This window comes from Melospiza georgiana, chromosome 1, assembly GCF_028018845.1.
Source record: "Melospiza georgiana isolate bMelGeo1 chromosome 1, bMelGeo1.pri, whole genome shotgun sequence".
NCBI classification, from domain to species: Eukaryota; Metazoa; Chordata; class Aves; order Passeriformes; family Passerellidae; genus Melospiza; species Melospiza georgiana.
This window is the reverse complement of record NC_080430.1, coordinates 107,152,259-107,173,006: the sequence shown is the minus strand read 5'-3', so window position 1 is coordinate 107,173,006 and position 20,748 is coordinate 107,152,259. Positions and strand designations below refer to the sequence as shown.

The window sequence follows — 20,748 nt, the reverse complement described above, 5'->3', positions numbered from 1 at the left end:
CTAAAAAATATTGCTGGTTGATTACTCATCTCCTCTCCTCCCCATGAAGTTCTTGTGTTGGTAATTTTAGCTCCTACTTCACCCTTTCCTATAAACCAAACCTATTTCATCCTCGAGAGCCTTTTTATTTTTTCTGCCTGCCTTCCTCTGCCTTGTGCAATCACAGCTTTTGGGCAGGCCCCTGGGGGTGCAAAAGCCCAGCTCAGCTCCCACAGAATTGCAGTGTCACAGAGTGGGTCAGGCTGGGAGGACAGCGGGTCCAACCTCCAATCTCATCCAACCTCCCTTCTCAAGCAGGGTCATCCTGAAGCACATTGCACAGAACTGCATGCAGGTGGCTCTTGAGTATCTCCAGTGAGAGAGACTCCACAACTGTCTGTGAAATCTGTTCCAGCGCAGGGTTACCCACACTATAAAGACGTTCTTCTTGTGTTCAGGTGGAATTTTCTGCGCACTAGCTGACACTAGTTGCCTCTTGCCCTATTGCTTGCCACCTCTGAGGAGAGCCTGGCTCCACCCTCCCTTTAGATATTTATACACATTGACGAGGTCCTCTCTCAGTCCTCTCTTATCGAGGCTGAACGGGCACAGCTCTCAGCGTGTCATTGTGACAGAGATGCTCCTGTCCCTTCATTGTCTTTGTTGCCCTTCTCTAGACCCAGGAGCTCCAGGAGCTCCCTGTCTCTGTTGCACTCGCTCCAGCCCTGCGCCTTCCACACCGACGTTCCTTGCCCGCGGCACCAGCCCCGCCTGCCCCTCATTCTGGCGGTCGGGCCCGCTCCCTTCCGAGCCCGGCCTGCTCTGCCCAGGGCTCGGACTGACGGGATCCAGCTCGGCCCGCTCCCAGCCCGGCCCGCTCTGCCCAGGGCTCGCAGCACTGACGGGATCCAGGCCGGGCCCACTCTGCCCAGGGCTCGGACTGACGGGATCCAGCTCGGCCCGCTCCCAGCCCAGCCCGCTGTGCCCAGGGCTCGCACGACTGACGGGATCCAACCCGGCCCACTCTGCCCAAGGCTCGCAGGAGCAAGGGGATCAAGGCCAGGTCCGCTCCCAGCCCAGCCCGCCCTGCCCAGGGCGCGCAGCACTGACGGGACCCGGGCCGGGCCCACTCCCGCCGCCGGCCCCGCCCGTTCCGGCGGTGCGCGCGCACTGCTCCCGCCCCGCTTCCGCCGCCCGGCCGCGCTTGCAGCGTCATCCCGGGGGCTGGTTTGAATGAGACCCCGAGCGGGGCCGGGACCCGCCGCTGCCGCCGCCGCCCGCGCCCGCCCGCCCGCGCCGCGCCCCGCCGCCCTGCGCCCGCCCGCCCCGCCGTGCGCCCGGGCCGCGCCGCTCCGCCATGCCGCTCTTCTCAGGTGAGCGCGGCGCCCGCCCCTCCCGCCGGGCCCGGCTCGGGAGCGCTGCCCCGGCCCCGGCGGCGGCGGCGGGAGGCGCCTCGCCTCGCACGTGCGCGCCCATCCCGGCCGGGCCGGCGGCGGGAGCGCCCCGGGAGGCGCGGCCCGGGCTGTGAGGAGGGAGGGAGGGAAGGGAAGCGGGGAGGCAGCGCTGGCCTGGCCCTGCTGGCGGGAGGGCGGGTGTCAATCGCGGGCCGCCGTGCCTCGGCGCTGCCCTGTCTCGGTGTGCTCTGGGTTCCTGCTAAAAGCGAAGTGCTGCTGTCCTTGTGGTGAGCCAGAGCGCGGCATCTGCGCCTTCCAGGTGTGTCTGCCTCCGCTCTTTGAAATCCATTATATCCTACAGGCTCCGATGGGTTGGAAAAGCCAAGTCCAACCTTTGGCCAGGCACCACCATGTCAACCAGACCAGGGCATTGAATAGCACATCCAGCCCTCTCTTAAACACCGCCAGGCATGGTGACTCCACCGCCTCCCTGGGCAGAACATTCCAGTGTCTAATCACCCTTTCTGTGAAGAAATTCTTCCTAATGTCTAGCCTAAACCTAAAATTAAAGCTTTCTTAAATTGTACTTCATCCTGCTGGCTCTTTTTGCTGTGAGGAAAGGTTTCTGTGGAAGACTTCAAGAACAAAGCCGCCAGTGACACTTCTGGGACCAGTTACTGCCTTGATGATATCTCACAGATTTGGCCTGGTTGGGCCTTCAGCTTTTTAGGTAGTATGCAGCCTCAGTACATAGCTTGTCCACTGTTTTGGCTGTGGTTAGCAAATTGGGATCCTTATGTCAGTGTAATAATTTTTCCTGAATTCATCCAAATCTCGTGGAGTCTCCCTCACTGGAGATACTCAGGAGTGGTTTGGGCACAGTCCTGTGGCATGTGCTCTGGGATGGCCCCCTCGAGCAGCAAGGTTGGATGAGATGAGCCTCTGTGTTCCCTTCCAACATGACCTGTGAAGTGTATGTGCTGTGTTTTCTGATCAGCAGGGAAAATACGTCCTTCCTCTTTCTTACTTAACATTGTTTTCAAATTAACGAGTTTCTCTTTTGTTTTGCATGAAGTCTTGGTTGCAGTGTCTGAAGAGAAGACAGTCATGATCTTCCATTCTTCCTCTTGAGTGCTGCATTGTCAAAACCAGCGACACTACAGATTAATAATTGCTAACTCTTCTGCATATTTAGCAGTGGAAGCATGACTGTTCAAAAATTCAAAACCCAAAAGTCTGTGCAGCTGACTTGTTCAGTGACTGAGTGGGTTGTCTTCCTGGAAAATGGGAAAAGCCTTGTGCTTCATAGGTCTTAAATATGCAAAATAATAAATGTGTTTTTTAAAAAAATCTGAACATTAGGCAAAATATAAGATGCTTTCTATTAGAAATACTGAAAAGTTGGTCATTTGAGTTCCTTTGTAGACTAATTTAGTCCAACTCATTTAGACTTGCTTTTGATTATTCTGTAATATTACACATCACAAGCATTGCATACATCTGAAATCTGAACCTTATTGAAAGGGTTTTTTAAATTATGACTTCTAAGAGTTTTGTGTTTTGAAAAGGTATGGTTGCTGTAATATATTTAAGTAAAACCAAAGCAGAGGTAGAAGGATGTGGCTTTCCTACAGTCTGGTATTTCAGCCACTTACTGTGCATTGAAGATATTGGTGTGTGCTCTATTTTACAGGTTTTCAGTAAAATCTCAGCTTGCTAAGGAAGCCTTATGTACCTGTGTTAGTTCTTGGAAGTGGTCAAAGGTGTGTCACTGTTCTGTTCACTGTAGAGGCACGCAGCTTATTCCAGGCATTTTCTGTCTGCTCTTGGTCATTACCACAGTGAAGTTAACATTCCATTGTGCCATTCTGCCTCCTGTTTCTGCTAATGATCTTGTTTCCAGCGTCGAGGTTTACATTTTTTGTGACTAAATTTCACTTTGCTTCTTAATCCCAGTCCTGCACCTCACTGGGGTCAATAGCCTTGCTTTTAAAGAGCGCTGTATTGTTTTCCTCTGGCGGAGGACGGAAGTGCTACGGATAACTGAGCTGGTATCGCACCTCTGAACTTCCCTCAGAAAGTTCAGTTGTTTGCAACAAGCAGTGCCAAGAGAACGGGAGAGTTAGTTCCAAACTGCTTTTCTGAAGACCTGCAGAAGGATTTCTCATGCTGTTAGACAAAGTTACTGTTTACAGGGTTTCTCTGTATTTTACTTTCCACTTGTTTTGTAGGATTTTTTTAGACCTGCTGGAGGTGGATGAGGTGCTGTATAGTAAAGGCGTTCCCTACCTTCATTATTGACAATTTTAAGAGCCAAAACCAGAATGTTTTGAGACTGTGTGAAGTCTTGGTAATTGCATTCTTGAGTATTAGGAAATAATCAAGTTTCAAAACATTTTGTTTGCAGTGAATGTAAAATGGGGAAAAGAGAAATTCGATGGCGTGGAGCTGAACACTGACGAACCTCCGATGGTCTTCAAAGCCCAGTTATTTGCACTGACCGGAGTTCAGCCAGCCAGACAGAAGGTTATGGTTAAAGGAGGAACTCTGAAGGTAGGAATCAGTTTTTTATATTATGTCTAACTTTGTTATGTGTTAACATGAACAATGATGGTGTTTCTGGGTGTTCCTCCAGAAGATGTTTTGTTGTATGTGTTAAACTGACTGCACTTTACTCATTTATACAAAATAGCTTGGTGGGACACTTTTTGTCACTTTTTTATGTTCAGACTCTGAATGCAAATTTCTTCTTTCTCACCTGTTTAAGAGAAGTTTCTTGGGTGCTTCTCTACTGGAGAGTTACTGGTTTAATGAGACGTAGGCAGTTTTGCTGCAAAAAGTTGTTTACATTTAAGCAGTGTTGAACAATGCATGGGAAACCTAATTGAAAACACAGCTTGGCTGCTTTTTATTTTAGTCAGATGAGACTTGATAACATGTAAATACTTAATATTGTGTAACCTTGGATGAAACACAATTGTATATTTAGAAATGTGATTAATATTAATGGCAATACTTGCTAAAAGTATCTTGCTACAAGATAACTAACATGTCTTTTATTTTATTTCACAGGATGATGACTGGGGAAACCTAAAAATAAAGAATGTAAGTTCTGAGCAGTAAATGTTACTATTCCAATTTTTTATTTTGGCGTTTAAAGAAAGGCTTGAACGTGCTTGCTGTTTCTGTTTGAATGGGCAGTGCTATCTCAAAAAGTTATACCTTGATGAAAAATAATTTTATAGATGTCATATGTAAGCATGCTTAGAAAGGTATCACCATTGATTTATGAAAAAACTTCTTTTTTTTTTTTTTTTTTTTTTTGCATCAGTTGGGAGCTTATACTATCTTTTCTGGAGTAGTTGAGTGCATATATTTATTTATTCCATACAAGAAATGTTCTGGATCAGAGCAGTGCTGTCTTACCTGTGATCATAAAAATAAGTGATGTTTTTTAGAGAGATGTGCTGAACCTGGGTACTGTCTGCAGACCCTTGTCCTTGCACATCCCCAGCTTGGACAGATGTGTTGGTGATGCCAAAGTTACACCTCTGCTTATGTCCTTTTTTACCAACCTGCTGAAATGTGCTCTCCTGTGTTAAATAGCTGCTGTTTTTAAAGAAAGCATTAGTAATGGTAATTCATACATTTGGCTAGTTCAAAAAGAAAACAGAAAGTGTTTGTGTTGCTTGCCTGTATAATATTGCATCAGTGATTCCCACAGATTTTTGTTGGGAGTTTTTTTGTGTCATTTTTGTTACTGTGCATCTCTTGTAACCTCTTGTAACAGCTTTACTCCAGTTCTTCACTGGGCAGATTGCATTAGGTAGCATTGCTCTTACCCTTGTAACTAGTTAGCAGCCTGTAGCTGCAGCTATTGTAGCAAAATTTTTCAGCAAAAAGTGCAGTACATCATAGTCTTGTCTTTTTCTGCATGTGGTTTTGCTAATAGCTGCTTTTATTCATTTTAATAATGTTATATACAATTTCTAGGGATTTATTTACACTGTCAAAACAGTTTCTCTTCATTCTGTTGTTCATCCTTTTCCTTGGCACTGTATGTTTCAAGACTCCAGATAGTCATTTTCTCCTCCTTTGACAGATCTTATTGTGTGGATGTGCTCCTGTTGAATGCTGAAAGATTCCTTTTCATAATATGCTAGTTCAGCAAGCATGGAAACCTGATTGACTTTTTTTTTTACCCCTTAAGTGTTAGTTCTCTTGTCTAAACTGATGTGGTAGTTTAGGTTATTTTTCACTTTTCAACTAGTTTAACCCAGAACTTGCCAGGAAAGCTCACCAGATGTTTCCGTGGAAACATTTAGCACGGATAATTCTGGGGAGTTGTTCTCAGTAGGTACTTCCTAGATAAGAAGAGTTGAGGTACACCCTAAAGTCACAATAGTGCAGTATTGGTTCTGTTAAGCTAGGAGATAAATAAATAAATAAATAAACTGCATTTATTTTTGGGGAAGTAGCTGAAGTGTGTTAAGAGCTTGAGGGTTTGAGTGGAAATAAGTGTCCCTAGACATGGATTGCTGTTTTTGCTGTGTTTCCAGGGGATGACCTTGCTAATGATGGGTTCCGCCGACGCGCTTCCAGAAGAGCCGGTTGCTCGCCCCATCTTCGTGGAGGACATGACAGAGGAGCAGCTGGCCTCGGCTGTAAGCATGTTTCCAACTTCAGTTTCTTGTAAACCTTAGTAATGGCAAGTTCTTAAATACTTGCAGTTGCTTAAAAGTGGGTTTTGAAACCGTAGTGTCTGTTTAGCATCTTCACCAAGAATCACAAATTTACATTGATGACCTAACTGGGATCAGTAAAAAGAAATCTGGGATTTAATTTAAAAATCATACAATTAGTGCTGTTTTTCCTTTGAGCATGCAGCTTAGTAGATTTTCTAAAAATAGCATTGTGATGTTTTTAAAGATGAAATTGTATTGCCCTTACTGCATCAGTGTCCTGTATTTTGCCTAAAAAGGGCCTCTTAGATATGCCAAGTTATTTTCTGCCTCTTTCATATCTGTGAGGAGAAACTAGGGCTTGTTTTAGGGTGGGGTGTATTTGGGGATTTGTTACTAGTATTAGGTCAACTTTGTGAAAAATGAAAATAAGTTTGACACGTGTGTTTTGCTTTGTGGAAGTAAAGTCTGAAAGAGCATAAATAATCTGTTATTTTCTTAATGAAGAAACTCCTGAGTTTCCTTTTTTACAGCTTGAAAGGCTTAATTTTCTCACCAATCATTTGAACTGCAAGCTTTTTCATATTTAACAGGCAAGATTGTTGTCAACTGTGCCTGCAGAATAGAAACACTTTGGTGCATGTCTGTATGAAAAAGGATCTGTAGTTCATGACTGAGTTTGTGTGCTTCAGGATTTAGTGCTTTCCAGGCCACCTGCAGGTGAAGGGTTTATGGATTTTGGAGTAACCCCATAGACAGACATTGAGATAACTGAGAGGCAAGCAAGGAGGTGATTTCACTATCAGATAACATTTTGAAAAAGTTGGTCATATGGAAATTTTGTTACACATCAAGATTCAGTTGTTTGCAGTGCATGTGTAACTTCTGAGATATGCTGGATGAGTTCTCTCTTCCTAAAATAATCTATTTGTATTGGTATGCAGTATCACTTCAGTTTCAATAAAAGTATGTGTTTTTCCCTGACAAATACCTAAGTATTCAGGATTACAGAAAAAGAAAGAAAAATTCTATTAGGTGGCGATTTATAGTTATTTCTGAAGCTGGCTAGCTTACTATTAGTTGGCCTTTACATTGGTCAAAACTTCAGAAATTCACAAGTTGTCTGAAAAGATCAAGTTAATGATCTGTTGCAGATTTCTGGAGAGAAGTTTAAACAATGCTTTTGTTTCCAACTATGAACTCAATCATTTTCAGAGTTATACTGAAAACTGATTTTAATTAAAACATCAGTGTTTTGTACAAATGTATTCATGTGGAAATTTCACGGAAATAGAATTTTAAGGTCAAAACTTGAATTGGATTATAGTTGAACTTTCTGAATAATTGCGTGCTTGAAGAATATATTCATTAAACTAAACATGCACAGAAAAACCCCCAAAGCATCCCTGAATGTTCCCTAAAAGTATCAAATAGTGTAATGATAAATATAATCATAAAGTGGATCTGGAAAGCCTCATAACATTTGATGGAATATTCCCAGTTTTATGCATAATTCATGTGCTCAGAAGTTGATGTCACATTATAGTGTTTGTACGAAAATGGTTGCCACTTCTCTCTGACTTTCAAGCACCCTTGTGAATTTTTTTGGTAGATGGAATTGCCCTGTGGATTGACAAACCTTGGCAACACTTGCTACATGAATGCTACGGTTCAGTGTATCCGATCCGTGCCAGAAGTGAAAGAGGCCCTTAAAAGGTAGGACAAAAGTACTGTGACTAAAATGTTTCCTTTAGCTTATGAAGATATTTTGCAGAATGGTCATCTTAATACTGGTATGGATTATCATGACAATCTATTACTCTTTAGGTCTATTTGAGATTAACAGAATGATCAAATAAAGTTTATCCTATGGCTGTGTTAGTCTGTACTATAATAAAAAAGTTAAGACTTTTTGTTTCTTGGAACTGGCTTTTAATAGAGAGAATGTGTTTTGCTTAGCTAGAAAGTAGTTCCTGTCAAGACCAGTTTAAAATTCTAAAATAAGCTACTGAACTCTTAACCCTGTTTTTTTGCTGTTAGTTTTTATGGTCCTGTTCTGCATAAAAGAATCATATGGGAGTCCTGTTCCTTTGAGGAATATTTCCTGCAGTGGTTCCATTGCACAGTATTTTCAGCTGTGAAATTCTGAGATTTGCTACTTGGAGGTACTGCAGGAAGTTCTAAGACATGTCTTCATGGAATTTTGTTTTTGCTAATTTGTTCTGAATGTAGGATAACTTTTCTGATTTTTGTTTGTTTTTGTTATTCTAGACTGAAATGTGAAAATGGCTAGTGGTTTTTTGTGGTTGGTTGATTTTTTTTTTGTAAGAAATATACAAGAAACTTGAAAGTCATGAATGTTGAAGGAAAAAAGAATACCTGCCAATGTGGCCTGAATATGTCCTCCAGATGAATTGTAATGAGAAAACAATGAGTATTTATAAAAAAGTGAGAATTAGGTAGAGCATTATTGCCATCTTGGGCCTAATTTAATTCCTTTTCCCCTGCTTTCTTGATTCCCAGCTGGATATTCTGTATTACTGTAATCACTTGTTATTTAAGTAGTTATAAACAGTTTTTCATTCTGTTAGCAGGTGAACCTTTATTATTAAGTACTGAGAACTACTCATGAAGTACAGAAATTTGGTTTCAGGGTTTTTATTGGCTGTCAGTGTTATCATTTTTGGAAAGTCTTTATTTCCATGTGAAGGACTCTTGAGTTATGACACTGAATCTGAATATTGGACAAATTTACCATAGCAAAAAGCAAAATGTAGCCCGTGAAAACTGGCAGACTGCAATACAAGATGTGGCTGTATTGTCTGTGGGAAGTCAGATTCACACTCTGGTTCAAGCTCTGCTTTTCTCTGGAGATTTAGCCTTTTTTTGGTCTTCCTTGCTTGATGACAGCGTGGCAGGCTATAGGGTGCATGGCAGTGGGAAGGTGTGACAGGACTCACTTGGGAAAGCTGTTACAGCTTCTTTCCTGAGGCTTGCTCTGCTGATCTCCCCAAGGAACTCCTCCCTGTTCTGTAGCATGGCTGGGGAAAGTTTCCTGCTTGTCATCTAGCAATGGTCAGAATTTCAAAAGTCCAGTCTGAGATTAGAAAATGTGTGAGTCCCTCCTTTTGCTTGAAGGCTTTGGGGAGTCCATCTGTTCCTCATCCAGCTGCTAAATTAGGAATTTAAAGAAGAGTGGTAGGGTTCTTGTCATATAGGTGGACTCCCATTCCTTTTCAGTCTAGGAAATACTTCCCCAAGAAAACATCTCACTTCTCACTGTTTTGCTTCAGCTGTGGAGGGAGGAAGCAAGCTTGCCCTCCATCTCTGTGCATTTTATCTGACATCTATCCCTGCAGGTGTGTTTTTTTTTTCACATGTATCTGAAGAAGCCATGGCAAATGTTTCAGAAATGGGGTAGCTTTTGTTCAGACTTTCTCAGTTTCTTTAAAAACAAAACAAGTCTTTGAGGCAAAAGGATTAGAGAAGCAGCAGTGATGTAGCCAGACTTGTTGGTCTGCCTTTACTTACTGTCTGAAAGATGCCAGTTTTCCTTTGCTTCCATGCTTGCAAAATAGCTGAAACGTTGAGGTAAATATTAGTGAATCTTACTTTTGGTTACTTCTGGCTTGGTGATAGATTTCCTTTAAATGAATCCAGTTGCTGCCTGCTTCAAAAACCTGACTGTCCTTCCTGTTTGTGTTTAATTGCATGCAAATTATTTTTCTTCCCTTTTAGGTATGGTGGTGCCTTAAGAGCTTCAGGAGAAATGGCCTCTGCTCAATACATTACTGCAGGTTGGTGTTCAGAGTAGAAAACAGGGGTTTAGGCAAGCGTGTGATCTCCTGCTAACTGCAGATGAAATTTGCAGCTAAAACTCTGTGTATTGTTCTTTAGTGCATATGCCTTAGGAATGTCAGATCTGCTGGCACTGGAGGATTCATTTTGTCTTTAAAGGCTATTCTGCCCCTGCCTGCAAGGTGTTTATCTCTGCACATTGTCAGGCTGCAGGCTAAGGGTAAGATACTTCAGAGTGATCTAGGCTTAGATAGAAACAACTTGTATCTCTAAATTGTTTTACATGTAGGCATGAAGTAATTGGAACTTCCTCAAGCAGATTCCATCCATCCATCCATCTATTGGTTTGACCCCTTTGTGCAGAAATACTTTAGTTCTTTGTTTCACATAGTGGTAGGCTAACACCGTATTCCTGGGATATGTATGTCACTGGTGGTTTTTAATATGATTTATTGCCTGAGGATTATGGTTGCAATGGAAACTGATGCTTTATCAATGGTCTTAGCCTTTGCCCTAAAGAGCCAGATTTCATAGCTGGAGTGGAAAGGAGAGTCTTCAAAACAGAAGTTACTCTTTGTTGTGGTGGTGTGGGTGCTCACACTGTGGGAGCTCACGGTGGCCCTGTGTCTTCAAGCTCTAACTAGTGTCCTAGTTAGACCCCATACACTTGAACAAGGGTACTACTTGTCCACTTTTTCTTTTTTTACTCTATTTCATTGCCCCACTAAGATGCTGGGCCAGGACACTGGGATTTCTACCAGTCCATTTAAGGAAAAACAAAACAATATAAGGAAGGAAAGGTCCAGTTTGTGGGTATGCCTGCTGATCGAATTTTGGGGTGGTAAGTTCAATGGTTACTCTATACAGCCATGCCTGCCCCTCCCCTTTTCACTGCCTTTACTTCGTGTCCCTTGTTTTCTTTTTAAGGTGACAGCTCTGCTTCTTAGGAATTTTAATAGTTTAAGTAATTTGTAGTTAATTCTTGGGTGCTGAGCTGTTCAGGAACTCCTGCATGACACTTATGGCATTTTTTTTTAAATTGCTGTGTCATATCAGTTGCACCTCTTATCAAGGTCAGTGAAGACATTTCTGAAAGAGGAAGCAACTGACCTTGGTTCCCTGTAATCTTGCCTATGTTCACTTACTGGAGAGAACAATTCATTAGTCTCTTCACTTGTAAATTAGTGACCATGCAGATTGTTGCCTACCTCACAGGGTTGTTGTGAGGATTAACAGGTACCTTTGGAGTGATCTGTGGATTTAAAATGCTGTAACTTGGGTAGATAAAACGTATGCTAGAGTATGGAACAAAAAAGAAAGCCATGTGTGTTGTCATGCAGTCAGTATCATTCATTGGATTGCACATAGTTATGAGCTCTCTGCACATATGCATACACATACTTGTTTTCCTGGGTCTTAAGCATGGGTGTTTCCTAGATATTTTATTAAAGTTTTTTTGCCTTGTAGCTGGTGAAACTTAAGTTGCTCTAGAGGATAGATTGTGAATGCCTCCTGGTTTCTCTTGTGAAAGCATTGTTCCTCAGATGTGTTCCAAACAAAATCTTAATTGCTCAATTTTTTTTTCCCCCCTGTTAGTGGCCAGGAAAGACAACGCAATATATGCCAAATTCTCAGAATTGCCATCTTTATGCTTTCAAAGTTGTGTTCAGAAAGGAGATCATAGGTGCACCTGTTATGCCACCTGGAAAATTTGGTCCTGCTTTGGAAAGATCAAATTGGACGCTGTTAAATGATCAGTCTTTAAATGTTGTTGCTGTTTTACTGTTCTTTTTACACTTCCTGCCATGTTTGAATTGTTTTTTCGCTTCTCAAAGCATTCACTTTTTCTTCAAGCTCTTAGAGACTTGTTTGATTCCATGGATAAAACCTCCTCCAGTATCCCACCTATCATTCTCCTGCAGTTTTTACATATGGCCTTCCCACAGTTTGCAGAGAAAGGTGATCAAGGCCAGTACCTTCAACAGGTAAAGACCAATTATTAGTTTATTGTTTAAAATTCTGTAGTATGTTGGAAGTTGAGAACAAGAACATTTTAAGACTTTCCTTCTCCTGTGAAAATAATTACTCCCAGTAAAGTGGGGTGGTTTTTCTGTAGAAAAGTTGTATAGAAGTTGAATGTAGTATCAAGTGCTAGTTTTGAGAATGCATGATGGAACTGGGAGAAATTCTTAGTTAAGGAATCCTCATGTTTGGCTTTATAATTGATGGGTTTAATGTTACTAAATCATAATGCTTGTAGTCAGATTTAATGCTGTGCTCCCTTCCTAGGATGCCAATGAGTGCTGGGTGCAGATGATGAGGGTACTACAGCAGAAGCTGGAAGGCATAGAAGGTGATACAATTATGGAGGTAATTGTAGTCTTACTCTAACCAGAATAGGGATTTATAGTATTTCACATATGTTTTGTTAAGTATTATCTGTTTGTGAATTCTTTAACATGTGTCTGGAATTGTGAAGTTGCTTTCTGATGTTTCTGATCAGCATAATGCTACTGTGGTCCTGTCAGTGATGCTGTGGAGTGTGCTAAAGGAAACCCTTCCCTCTGGGCTGTGTAAGGCAGTGTTGCACCACGCTGGTGGTGACACCCTCTCATGTATGTGGTAGTTGGCCCTGATAACCTGTGAATTCAGCACAAAGAACTTTTTTTCTGATAAAAGTGTGCTACAGTTTTAACTTGAATGGGTTATCTGATACAAGAAATTGCTGAAAGTTTTTCCCAAGATTTTACTTTCTCTTTTCTCTGTAAACTGTTTTCTGGCGACTCTTGGCAGGGCCTTGAAAAACTATCCTGAAACTTGAGATAGATTTAAGCTGGAGGGCTAGGGATTTATGTTGGTTTTTTTTTTTTTTTTTCTTGCTTGTTAATGGGCTTCAGGTTGGATTTAACAGCATGTTATAAGCATATTTGTTTTGAAACTTCTATGCTGTGTAAGATTGACTGACTAGAAGAAAATGCACCTATAGAAAAATGAAGGAATGGGCTTTAAAGAATTTAAATAAATGGGGTAATTTTGTCTGTAGAGAAGACTGTATTTACATTCTGTTTGAAGTTACATCATAAGAGATTTTGTTTTACAGACAGACTCTGGAGCTACAGCAGCATCTTCTAAAAAGAAGAGTTTAATTGATCAATTCTTCAGCATTGAATTTGAAACAGCGTATCCTAAAGACTAAGGCAAGACATAAACAATGATGATTTCACACTTTAGCAGTTGAGTTCAGGGAGGATGAAAAGCATTGTTCAGAATACTATGGAAAATGAAGGTGTAGGTTGGGGAATGGATCATGATGTCGTTCAAGAGTACACAGAACTTAACTTTAAGATTGGATGTGGTTTGAGAGAGAGGATGATGTGGGGAGAAGGAATGGTAATGAAAATCTACAGATTAAAAAACCCTTGTTGAATTTTAATAGCACATTTCCTCCCCAGAGAAGATTGGTCCTTACCAGCTTTAAGGATGCTCACATGCTTTATCCAGCTAAAAGTAATTGTTGTCCTAAATAGGCTTTTTTGGCTTGTAAGAGTGTGTTGCTGACATACCTGGTGTACTAAAGATGCACAAAAGGTAGCTTGATTGATTTCTTAAGAAATAAATTAGGTGCCCACAGTTGTATGAGTAAGAAACAAATGCAGCTGACAACTTTCTAGTGGGTTCTTTATAGCAAGAAAAAGAGGATATGACCACATGGGGCACACATCTCATGGCAAGCAGTACTCTTTTCCCATTTCTCCACCCCAAAATCATGGCTGTCATCAAACTGAGCACCACTTTCAGAAAGAATTATACACTGTGCATTTTGCTTGTCTGAAATAAGGGAACATCTCCATAGATGAGGTACTGTATCTCATGGTTTGGTAGTAATGAGGAATAAAAGTCTTTTTTTAGGTTAGAATCATGCATCTCTCTCCCTCTTCTGCGATGTTTGTTGTCCTTAAAATAGCTGGGAGTCTTGGAATGTGTAGCTAAGAGGAATGATACATAGGCCAGTATCAGCAAGAAGACTTGTTAGAAGAGTTGCAGGCTTTCAAAGTGTGATTACAGCAGCATTTGTAGAGTAGCTGCAGTCAGAAAAATACCTGGTTGGAAGGAGATGGATGAGAGAAAAGCATTGGGCTAGAACTATGAAAAGAGGAGAGGACAGACAGAACAATTAAAAGGAATGTGTAGAAAATAATGAAGGAATTAATTTCATTTCAGTGAAGGGGACAGATACAAGGCAGAGAAAGGAGGCTCTGCATGTTGAAAGAAGCAGGAAGTCTGGCCAGCAGCAGCAGTAGAAGAACTTTATTAATCATAAGCAACAATGGAGTGCAGTGTTGCAGGAGGGCTTTGTAACTGTGTGTTGGCAGCCAGTTAATTTGTTCTGTGTCCTGGGGTTGGGTGGTGATGGGGGAGAAGGAAGAAAAAGCAGGCCTCAGGTTGAATGGTGATCAAAGACTTACTTTCCTTATTTTTTTTGGTGTGCTGTCTGCCCCTGCTGCCCCTTGTCCTTGGCCACGAAGGAACAGATTGGTCTGAAGGAAGGGCTCCTTCAAATCTTTTTTGTACTATGAGAAGTAAAAGTACTGTCTCCACAAGCACAGAATTACCTAAATTGCTGTGTGCTTGCCATGTTCTTTTCACTAGAGCAATAGTTCAGCTCTTGGTGCATGATGGTTTTCCTTAATTTTGTGAAGCATGAAATGTACAGAAGCCGAAGAAGAAGAAGTAACTAAAGGAAAGGAGAATCTCCTTCAGCTTAGCTGCTTTATCAATCAAGAAGTGAAATACCTGTTTACAGGACTAAAATTGGTAAGCTATTGCAACTTTTATTAAATTGAAATTCTAAATGGCCTGTGTATTTCTCAGTTGAAATTCTAAGTGACCTAAATGCACTTAGTTCTAAGTGCATTTAATCTGTGACTTGGAATTGATGTCTGCTGTCCAAACATTATGAAGTTTCAGGAATCTTTTTGGTGTTCATTGGGAAGATGGCTGTGAAAAGGAATTGCATGTTAATGTCAAACAGACTTCAGCAGAGCATTATCTTGACCCTGACATGGTGTTCCCCATGCAGGTAACCAAGTGCAAGGCAGTTTCCTCTTTGTTTCTTCAGCTGGATTTCACTCCAGATTGAGCAGTATCATGATTTATGCAGCAGTCAGTTCCCAGAAGGTCCAAAAGTCAACTTGGAAGTGGGCTAGCATTTTGGTTCCTAATTAAAACCCCACCAGATGATGTAACAACTGAATTTGATATGGCAGATTTTAAAGGGGGCGTAATTTGCCACCAGACAACATCATTCTCAAACTTAAAGTAGAACTCCTTAAGGTTGTCTGTGATTTTTAGGTGTGTATGTATTTTGAAATTGTAAGGGCTTTTTGGGGAGTCTGAAGTAGAAAGGAGAGGAGCTACTGCAAAACCTTTGTAGTAACTGTGTAAGACTAGGGCAGTGATCTGGTTTGTACAGGACTAAAACCAAGTTGTATGATTCCCAGATAATCTTTGTGTATCTCTGTCTTCTTTTTTTCTTTTTCCTAACAGAATTTAGAAGGAAAAGTAGGATAAAATAGCTAATGCTCACAAATGAAAAAACACTACAAAGAAAGAAACTTCACTTTCAGGCCAAAAAAAATCTACAACTTATGCTAGATTGCCTGGAGCAAGAGAATTGCAGCACTAAGAACCAAGCTAGTCTTTCCCAGAATTTTGTTAGGAGACACCAGCTGTCAATTTAGATGCAGCTCTGGTTGCTTGAGACTGAGAGCTGAGAAATGTGCAAATATTCTTCTCACAGGAAACTTCAGATTTTCTTCAGTTGTGTTCCAAGCATACGATACATTTGTAACCAAGTCCAGATACAATTCATAATAAAATCCAATTGTGAGTTCTACTCCTGTGGAGCAAAATTTTCTGCAGAGAAAAACTCAGTGTTGTCAGGGCTCAGGAATGAGCCTGGAGCTGAAGGAATGAATGGGCATAGTCCTTTCTGCCAAGGAATTTCAAAATCTTATGTGTTGTAATGGCTGACAGCAACACAAGAGACTGGCAGAACAAGATTTAGTTTATGGTTTGTTTAACCCTGTTGTGCTTTTCTCTAAGCTGTGTTTTCTGATGAACATGTGTTACTTCTTTCTCTTGCAACAGCGTCTTCAGGAGGAAATCACCAAACTCTCTCCAACACTGCAGAGAAATGCACTCTATATCAAATCTGTGAGTGGTACTTTCCTTGCTCTTTACAATTCTTTTCATTGTCAGTTTTCTGTTCCAAACCACAAAGTTATTGCTGCAACACCATGTGATTTATGTTCATAAAGCATCTGAGTATCCACTACCAAGAAATTTAAGACAGAGCTTCAGAAAAGGAGACCTTATTTTATTCCTGTGGGTTTGTGTACAAAAATACATTCCCAGAATAGACAGTAATTTAGGATGACCAGTGTTGATCTGTGAATATTTAAAGTAATAGCTTTTTCTAATTTGGTTTTTTTTTTTTTTTTGTAGTCCAAAATTAGTCGCTTGCCAGCATACCTGACTATTCAGATGGTTAGATTTTTTTACAAAGAGAAAGAATCTGTGAATGCAAAAGTTCTTAAGGTAAGTTTTTTGCATATTGAAATTCAATTCCTCTGTATGTTTTCTGTGAGTTTTTATTAAAGGTAGACAATGAGGACTTGAAGACTACTTTCTTAATTGTTCACCTTTAAATTCTTTAAATTGCATTAAAAAACATTAGAGTGCAGTTTCTTTGCTCAAGTGCCAAGTAATTTTGTTCCCAGTTGTGATGGTGTGTGGCAAACTACACTACCTAAAATAGACCGAGGAAGGAGGTGAGGGGCAAAAGTGAATTTGTCCCAGTACTGCTAATATTACATCATGACAAAAACCAAGATGTTTTTTGGTTTTTTCTCACCAGTGGTTCTGAGAAGAATGTTTAACTAAGGAGGGGGCCATGCTCTCAAGCTCTGAACAGTGTTCTAATGTTGATGGGAGATGTTTATGCTGTCAGACATTTCCTGTATTAGTTATTTTAATTGTCTGGCTTTCTGATGGACAAATGCAGGAACCAGCTGCCAACAGCTGAATGTTCTGTTTTGCTTTCTGTTGGCCATGGCTGACAAACCTCCCAGGCTGCCCAGGAGCATCATGATAGGTGCTCCTTCCTTACAAGAGGAGGAAATGAAATAAGGATTGAAGGTACATGCTAACTATTTCAGGAGGTAGTTTGGACAGCACAAAATAACATTTTTGCCTGGGTACAGTCATTCTAGATGCTTGCCTCTTTTTTCTTTTCCCTTAGGCCTGCATAGGTATTTCCATAGTGTGAAAGTATGACAGCTAGCAATAAAGAATCTGAATTATTGTTAGTCTATGCTGAATGGAATAATTTATAGTGGTTTGTTTGTACTGAATTAGACATTTTTCAGTGAAAGCATTGTAGCTCTTTTGGTAAATAGTGAAAGAATCCCAGTAGGTCAAGTTGCCATCAATTTGAAGAGGGTTGCATTTAATTTGATTGTGTTGTCTTCCCATGGGAGAATGCTTTAACGTGGAGTACCAAATCCTGCTAATAAACCTTTGTCTTTTACTTCCTAGGATGTCAAATTTCCTCTTATGTTGGATGTGTATGAGCTGTGTACTCCAGACCTGCAGGAAAAAATGGTTTCTTACCGATCAAAATTCAAAGATCTAGAAGACAAAAAAGTGAATCAACAGCCAAAGAACGTAAGTCTCCTGACGCTTTCACTAATTCATACCTCTGAAACTGGGGTACTGATAAGGACTAGAGAAAACTTGATGTCCCTAAATATATTATTTTCTTACATAGCAAACTCCTTGGTATTGAGCTTGAGATCTTTTTATCCTGTATTTTCATGAAAATGGTGTGTTTGCTTGATGAGAAATGTTAAATGCTGTAGTCAGACAGCATGTATTAAATACATTACAATGTAGTGCTTCTGTTTATCAGTACTGTGCCTAAAAGTTTGCTGTAAGTTACACAGAATTATTCTCTTCAAATATTTCTGTCTGGTGGCTGCTCCCTGCTTCAGTGGGGTGTAGGAAGCTGTTCCCTGCTCAGCAGCTGGAAAGGGTTGTACAAGGCACTGTCATGTGCCTGACTGGTAAAAATTAGAGTATGTGTACTAGTGAGCTTAAAGTCAGCACTGTAAAAACTTGGAAAATGGTCTCATGTCTTATCCTGTCTACATAATTCTGACTTCCCTGTCTTTATTGAAGACAAAAGTAAATGAGCTAAAACTGTCATGTTTTAGGCATTTTTTAAAGTTTGCTGGTATTTTTCCTGGCCTAACTCATGGCAAATTCTTTTAAGCATTTGGATAAGGCTTGCATCCCCTCTTACACAGATGGGAGCAAGGAAAGAGTGCTATTTTTGAACAGAATGTATTGGCACTGAGAGTCTGTCTCTGCTATTTTCTTATTGTCACTTCTGCTGCTAGCAAGCCCCCACCAAGGAATAAATCTGCAATTGCAGAACTGTTTCATAAACAAACCCATAAATCTCGTGGGTGAACGCTGCAGGCAGTATGTGCTAAAATATATTTGCTTTAAAACTGATCTTCTTCAGATAAGAGTTCTGTATGTCCACCTATAAAATACAATAATGAATTTCTTTCAATTTGAACAAAAATGTTTAGACTTAGAAATATACTTAAATTAATGGAGACTTGGGATTTGATGTGATTGTGCTAGAGCTTTTATTAAACTGCTCCACATTAATTCAACTTACTCTCTTTTTTAGTCTAGTAAAAGTGATGGTGCACAAAAAGAAGTTAAATATGAACCATTTTCTTTTCCTGATGGTGAGTACAGGGAAGCAAATCGACTTTAAAGTAACTTCCTATTTACTTGTGCTTAAGTGTACCTGATGGTAGCACTATTTTGAGAACTCTGTCTCTTTAATGCTTTTGAAAATTAATCTTCAAAGACTGACAGGAATGGAAAGATTAGGTAAATGAAAACATTGAGATAGTGAAAGGCATAATTGCCATCCATCTGACAAGCTGGTGATAATAGAAGACAGGCACATCAAAAGACATTTGCATGTAATGTGCATGCTGACTGGTCAGTGTGTGGTGGAAGGCTGAAATCCAAACAAAAACTTAAACTGGACTTCTAAAAGTGCTGTGGTGGTGCTGGTGTTGCCTCAGTTTTGGAGAGGCTTGGAGCCTGGAGGCCCAAAGCACTCAGCCTGTGCATTAATTACATCAGTAATACTTTGGGGTACATATTTATTTCATAAGAATGCACAACATCTTCAGTTTCCTGAGACTCTCCTGGCTGAGAGCTGCTGCTTTAGTTCACAGTGGTTTTGTACTGTGCTGTAGCTGGGCTTTGGCACACACACCTGTGGTGCTGTGGCCTGGCTGGTGCATCAAGCAGGACTCAAGGTTACTTTTTCTCTCCCCTTCAGATATTGGCTCTAACAATTGCGGCTATTATGACCTGCAGGCAGTGCTAACTCATCAAGGCAGATCAAGTTCCTCTGGGCATTATGTGTCTTGGGTTAAAAGGAAACAAGGTAAAAAATAATAAACAAATTGTAGCCCTGTTAACCATCTGCACAGCTCCTTTCAGCAAAGGGGCTGTTAAACAAACTTAGATTTTATGCACTGAAGTTACAAATGATGCTCTTGTTCTCCTTGCAGATGAATGGATTAAATTTGATGATGACAAAGTCAGCATTGTTACACCTGAAGACATTTTGAGGTTATCTGGGGGTGGGGACTGGCATATAGCTTATGTTCTACTCTACGGGCCTCGCAGGATTGAAGTCGTCGAAGAAGCAGCTGAACAATAGTCTTCCGTTCTAGCCATTCTGCCTAGGTGTGAAATAAATGTTGATTACTGATCACTTCTTTAACCCCAGAGCTTTAGCAAGTGGATAAATAATTTGTTCAAACTTTCTCATGTACAGAGGGATATTGGTTTAAAACTGATCCATGTACCAATTAGTCACTATGGGACTGGACTGCCCACTGTGGTGGTGACAATACTTAAAATAGCTTTAATGTCTTGCAGAAGATAATTTTTTTTTAATGAGCCTCTCCTCCTCCTTCTTCTCTAATGTCATCAAGTATTTATTACACACCTACTCTCACATTTGTTACTCTTGCATGGTTTATACCACAGTTCAGTAGCTGTCCATCCTTTGCCTTACCTGGCAGTTCTGTTAGGAAGGTAGAAGAGAAACTGTTGCCTTGTTGTGTAACTCAGTGCTGCTGCCCGTAGCCAACAGCTGTGGCTACAATCAAGTATTTGTCCAGCCTGACCTGCTGATTCAGTCTGTTCTGTTGCTGGCATCTCATGATTTCAAAATAAATTGTGATCAACAATGCGTCTCCATTAAAAACAGCTCCTGTCCTGGTACTGTAGTCAGTATGTGTTTATTTTCACTTCTTGGGCCACCACTGATGGATGTCTCAAAGCAGTCATGGAATAAAGTCACTTTTTTTTTTAAGCTGTAGGGATGTGTCTCCTGTCCTGTTACTCATTATTCAGTAGCTAAGTCCAGTGTGGTGGCTGCAAAACTGGGCTTTGCTTATTTACAGGACCTTCTGCAGTAATGGGATGTGTGTGACTGCTGTAAAAAGCCTTTCAGCACTACAGCCTAAAAAGCACTTCAGCCTTTCAGGCTACAGCCTGAAGAAAAAGCCTTTCAGGCTACAGGCTAAAAAGCACTAGCAGGGTCATCAACCCCCTCGATGTACAGGTTCCCAGTGTTGATGTGTCCCAGTGCCTTTTGAAGAGCTGGTCCATATTCACATGAAATACTTTCACTTCTCTTGGCAGGGTGGTGAGTTTGCCTGTGCCTCACTTGATCAGAAAGGGTCTCTTACCCTTCCCTGGGGACATGGGCAGCAGCTGTGGCC

The 20,748-nt window shown here is 41.0% G+C and overlaps 1 protein-coding gene across 1 annotated transcript; it reads left to right on the top strand.

Moving 5' to 3' along the window:
- Nucleotides 1-1,286: 1,286 nt before the first annotated feature.
- Nucleotides 1,287-20,342, top strand: USP14 (ubiquitin specific peptidase 14). The gene is made up of 16 exons (XM_058034611.1): nucleotides 1,287-1,352; nucleotides 3,781-3,926; nucleotides 4,446-4,478; nucleotides 5,933-6,037; nucleotides 7,668-7,771; nucleotides 9,794-9,852; nucleotides 11,708-11,838; nucleotides 12,143-12,223; nucleotides 12,954-13,033; nucleotides 14,554-14,668; nucleotides 16,004-16,069; nucleotides 16,361-16,453; nucleotides 17,453-17,581; nucleotides 18,618-18,678; nucleotides 19,290-19,397; nucleotides 19,525-20,342. Exons 1-16 carry the CDS (start codon nucleotides 1,337-1,339, stop codon nucleotides 19,674-19,676), a joined length of 1,479 nt encoding a protein of 492 aa, XP_057890594.1. The 5' UTR covers nucleotides 1,287-1,336; the 3' UTR covers nucleotides 19,677-20,342.
- The last annotated feature ends 406 nt before the right edge of the window (nucleotides 20,343-20,748 follow it).

What these genes read in the sequence shown, in the direction of transcription:
- USP14 (XM_058034611.1), top strand. An exon ending in TGTTTACAGGACTAAAATTG is followed by an intron (nt 14,669 to 16,003) that starts GTAAGCTATTGC and finishes CTCTTGCAACAG; the next exon opens with CGTCTTCAGGAGGAAATCAC. An exon ending in TGAATGCAAAAGTTCTTAAG is followed by an intron (nt 16,454 to 17,452) that starts GTAAGTTTTTTG and finishes TTTACTTCCTAG; the next exon opens with GATGTCAAATTTCCTCTTAT.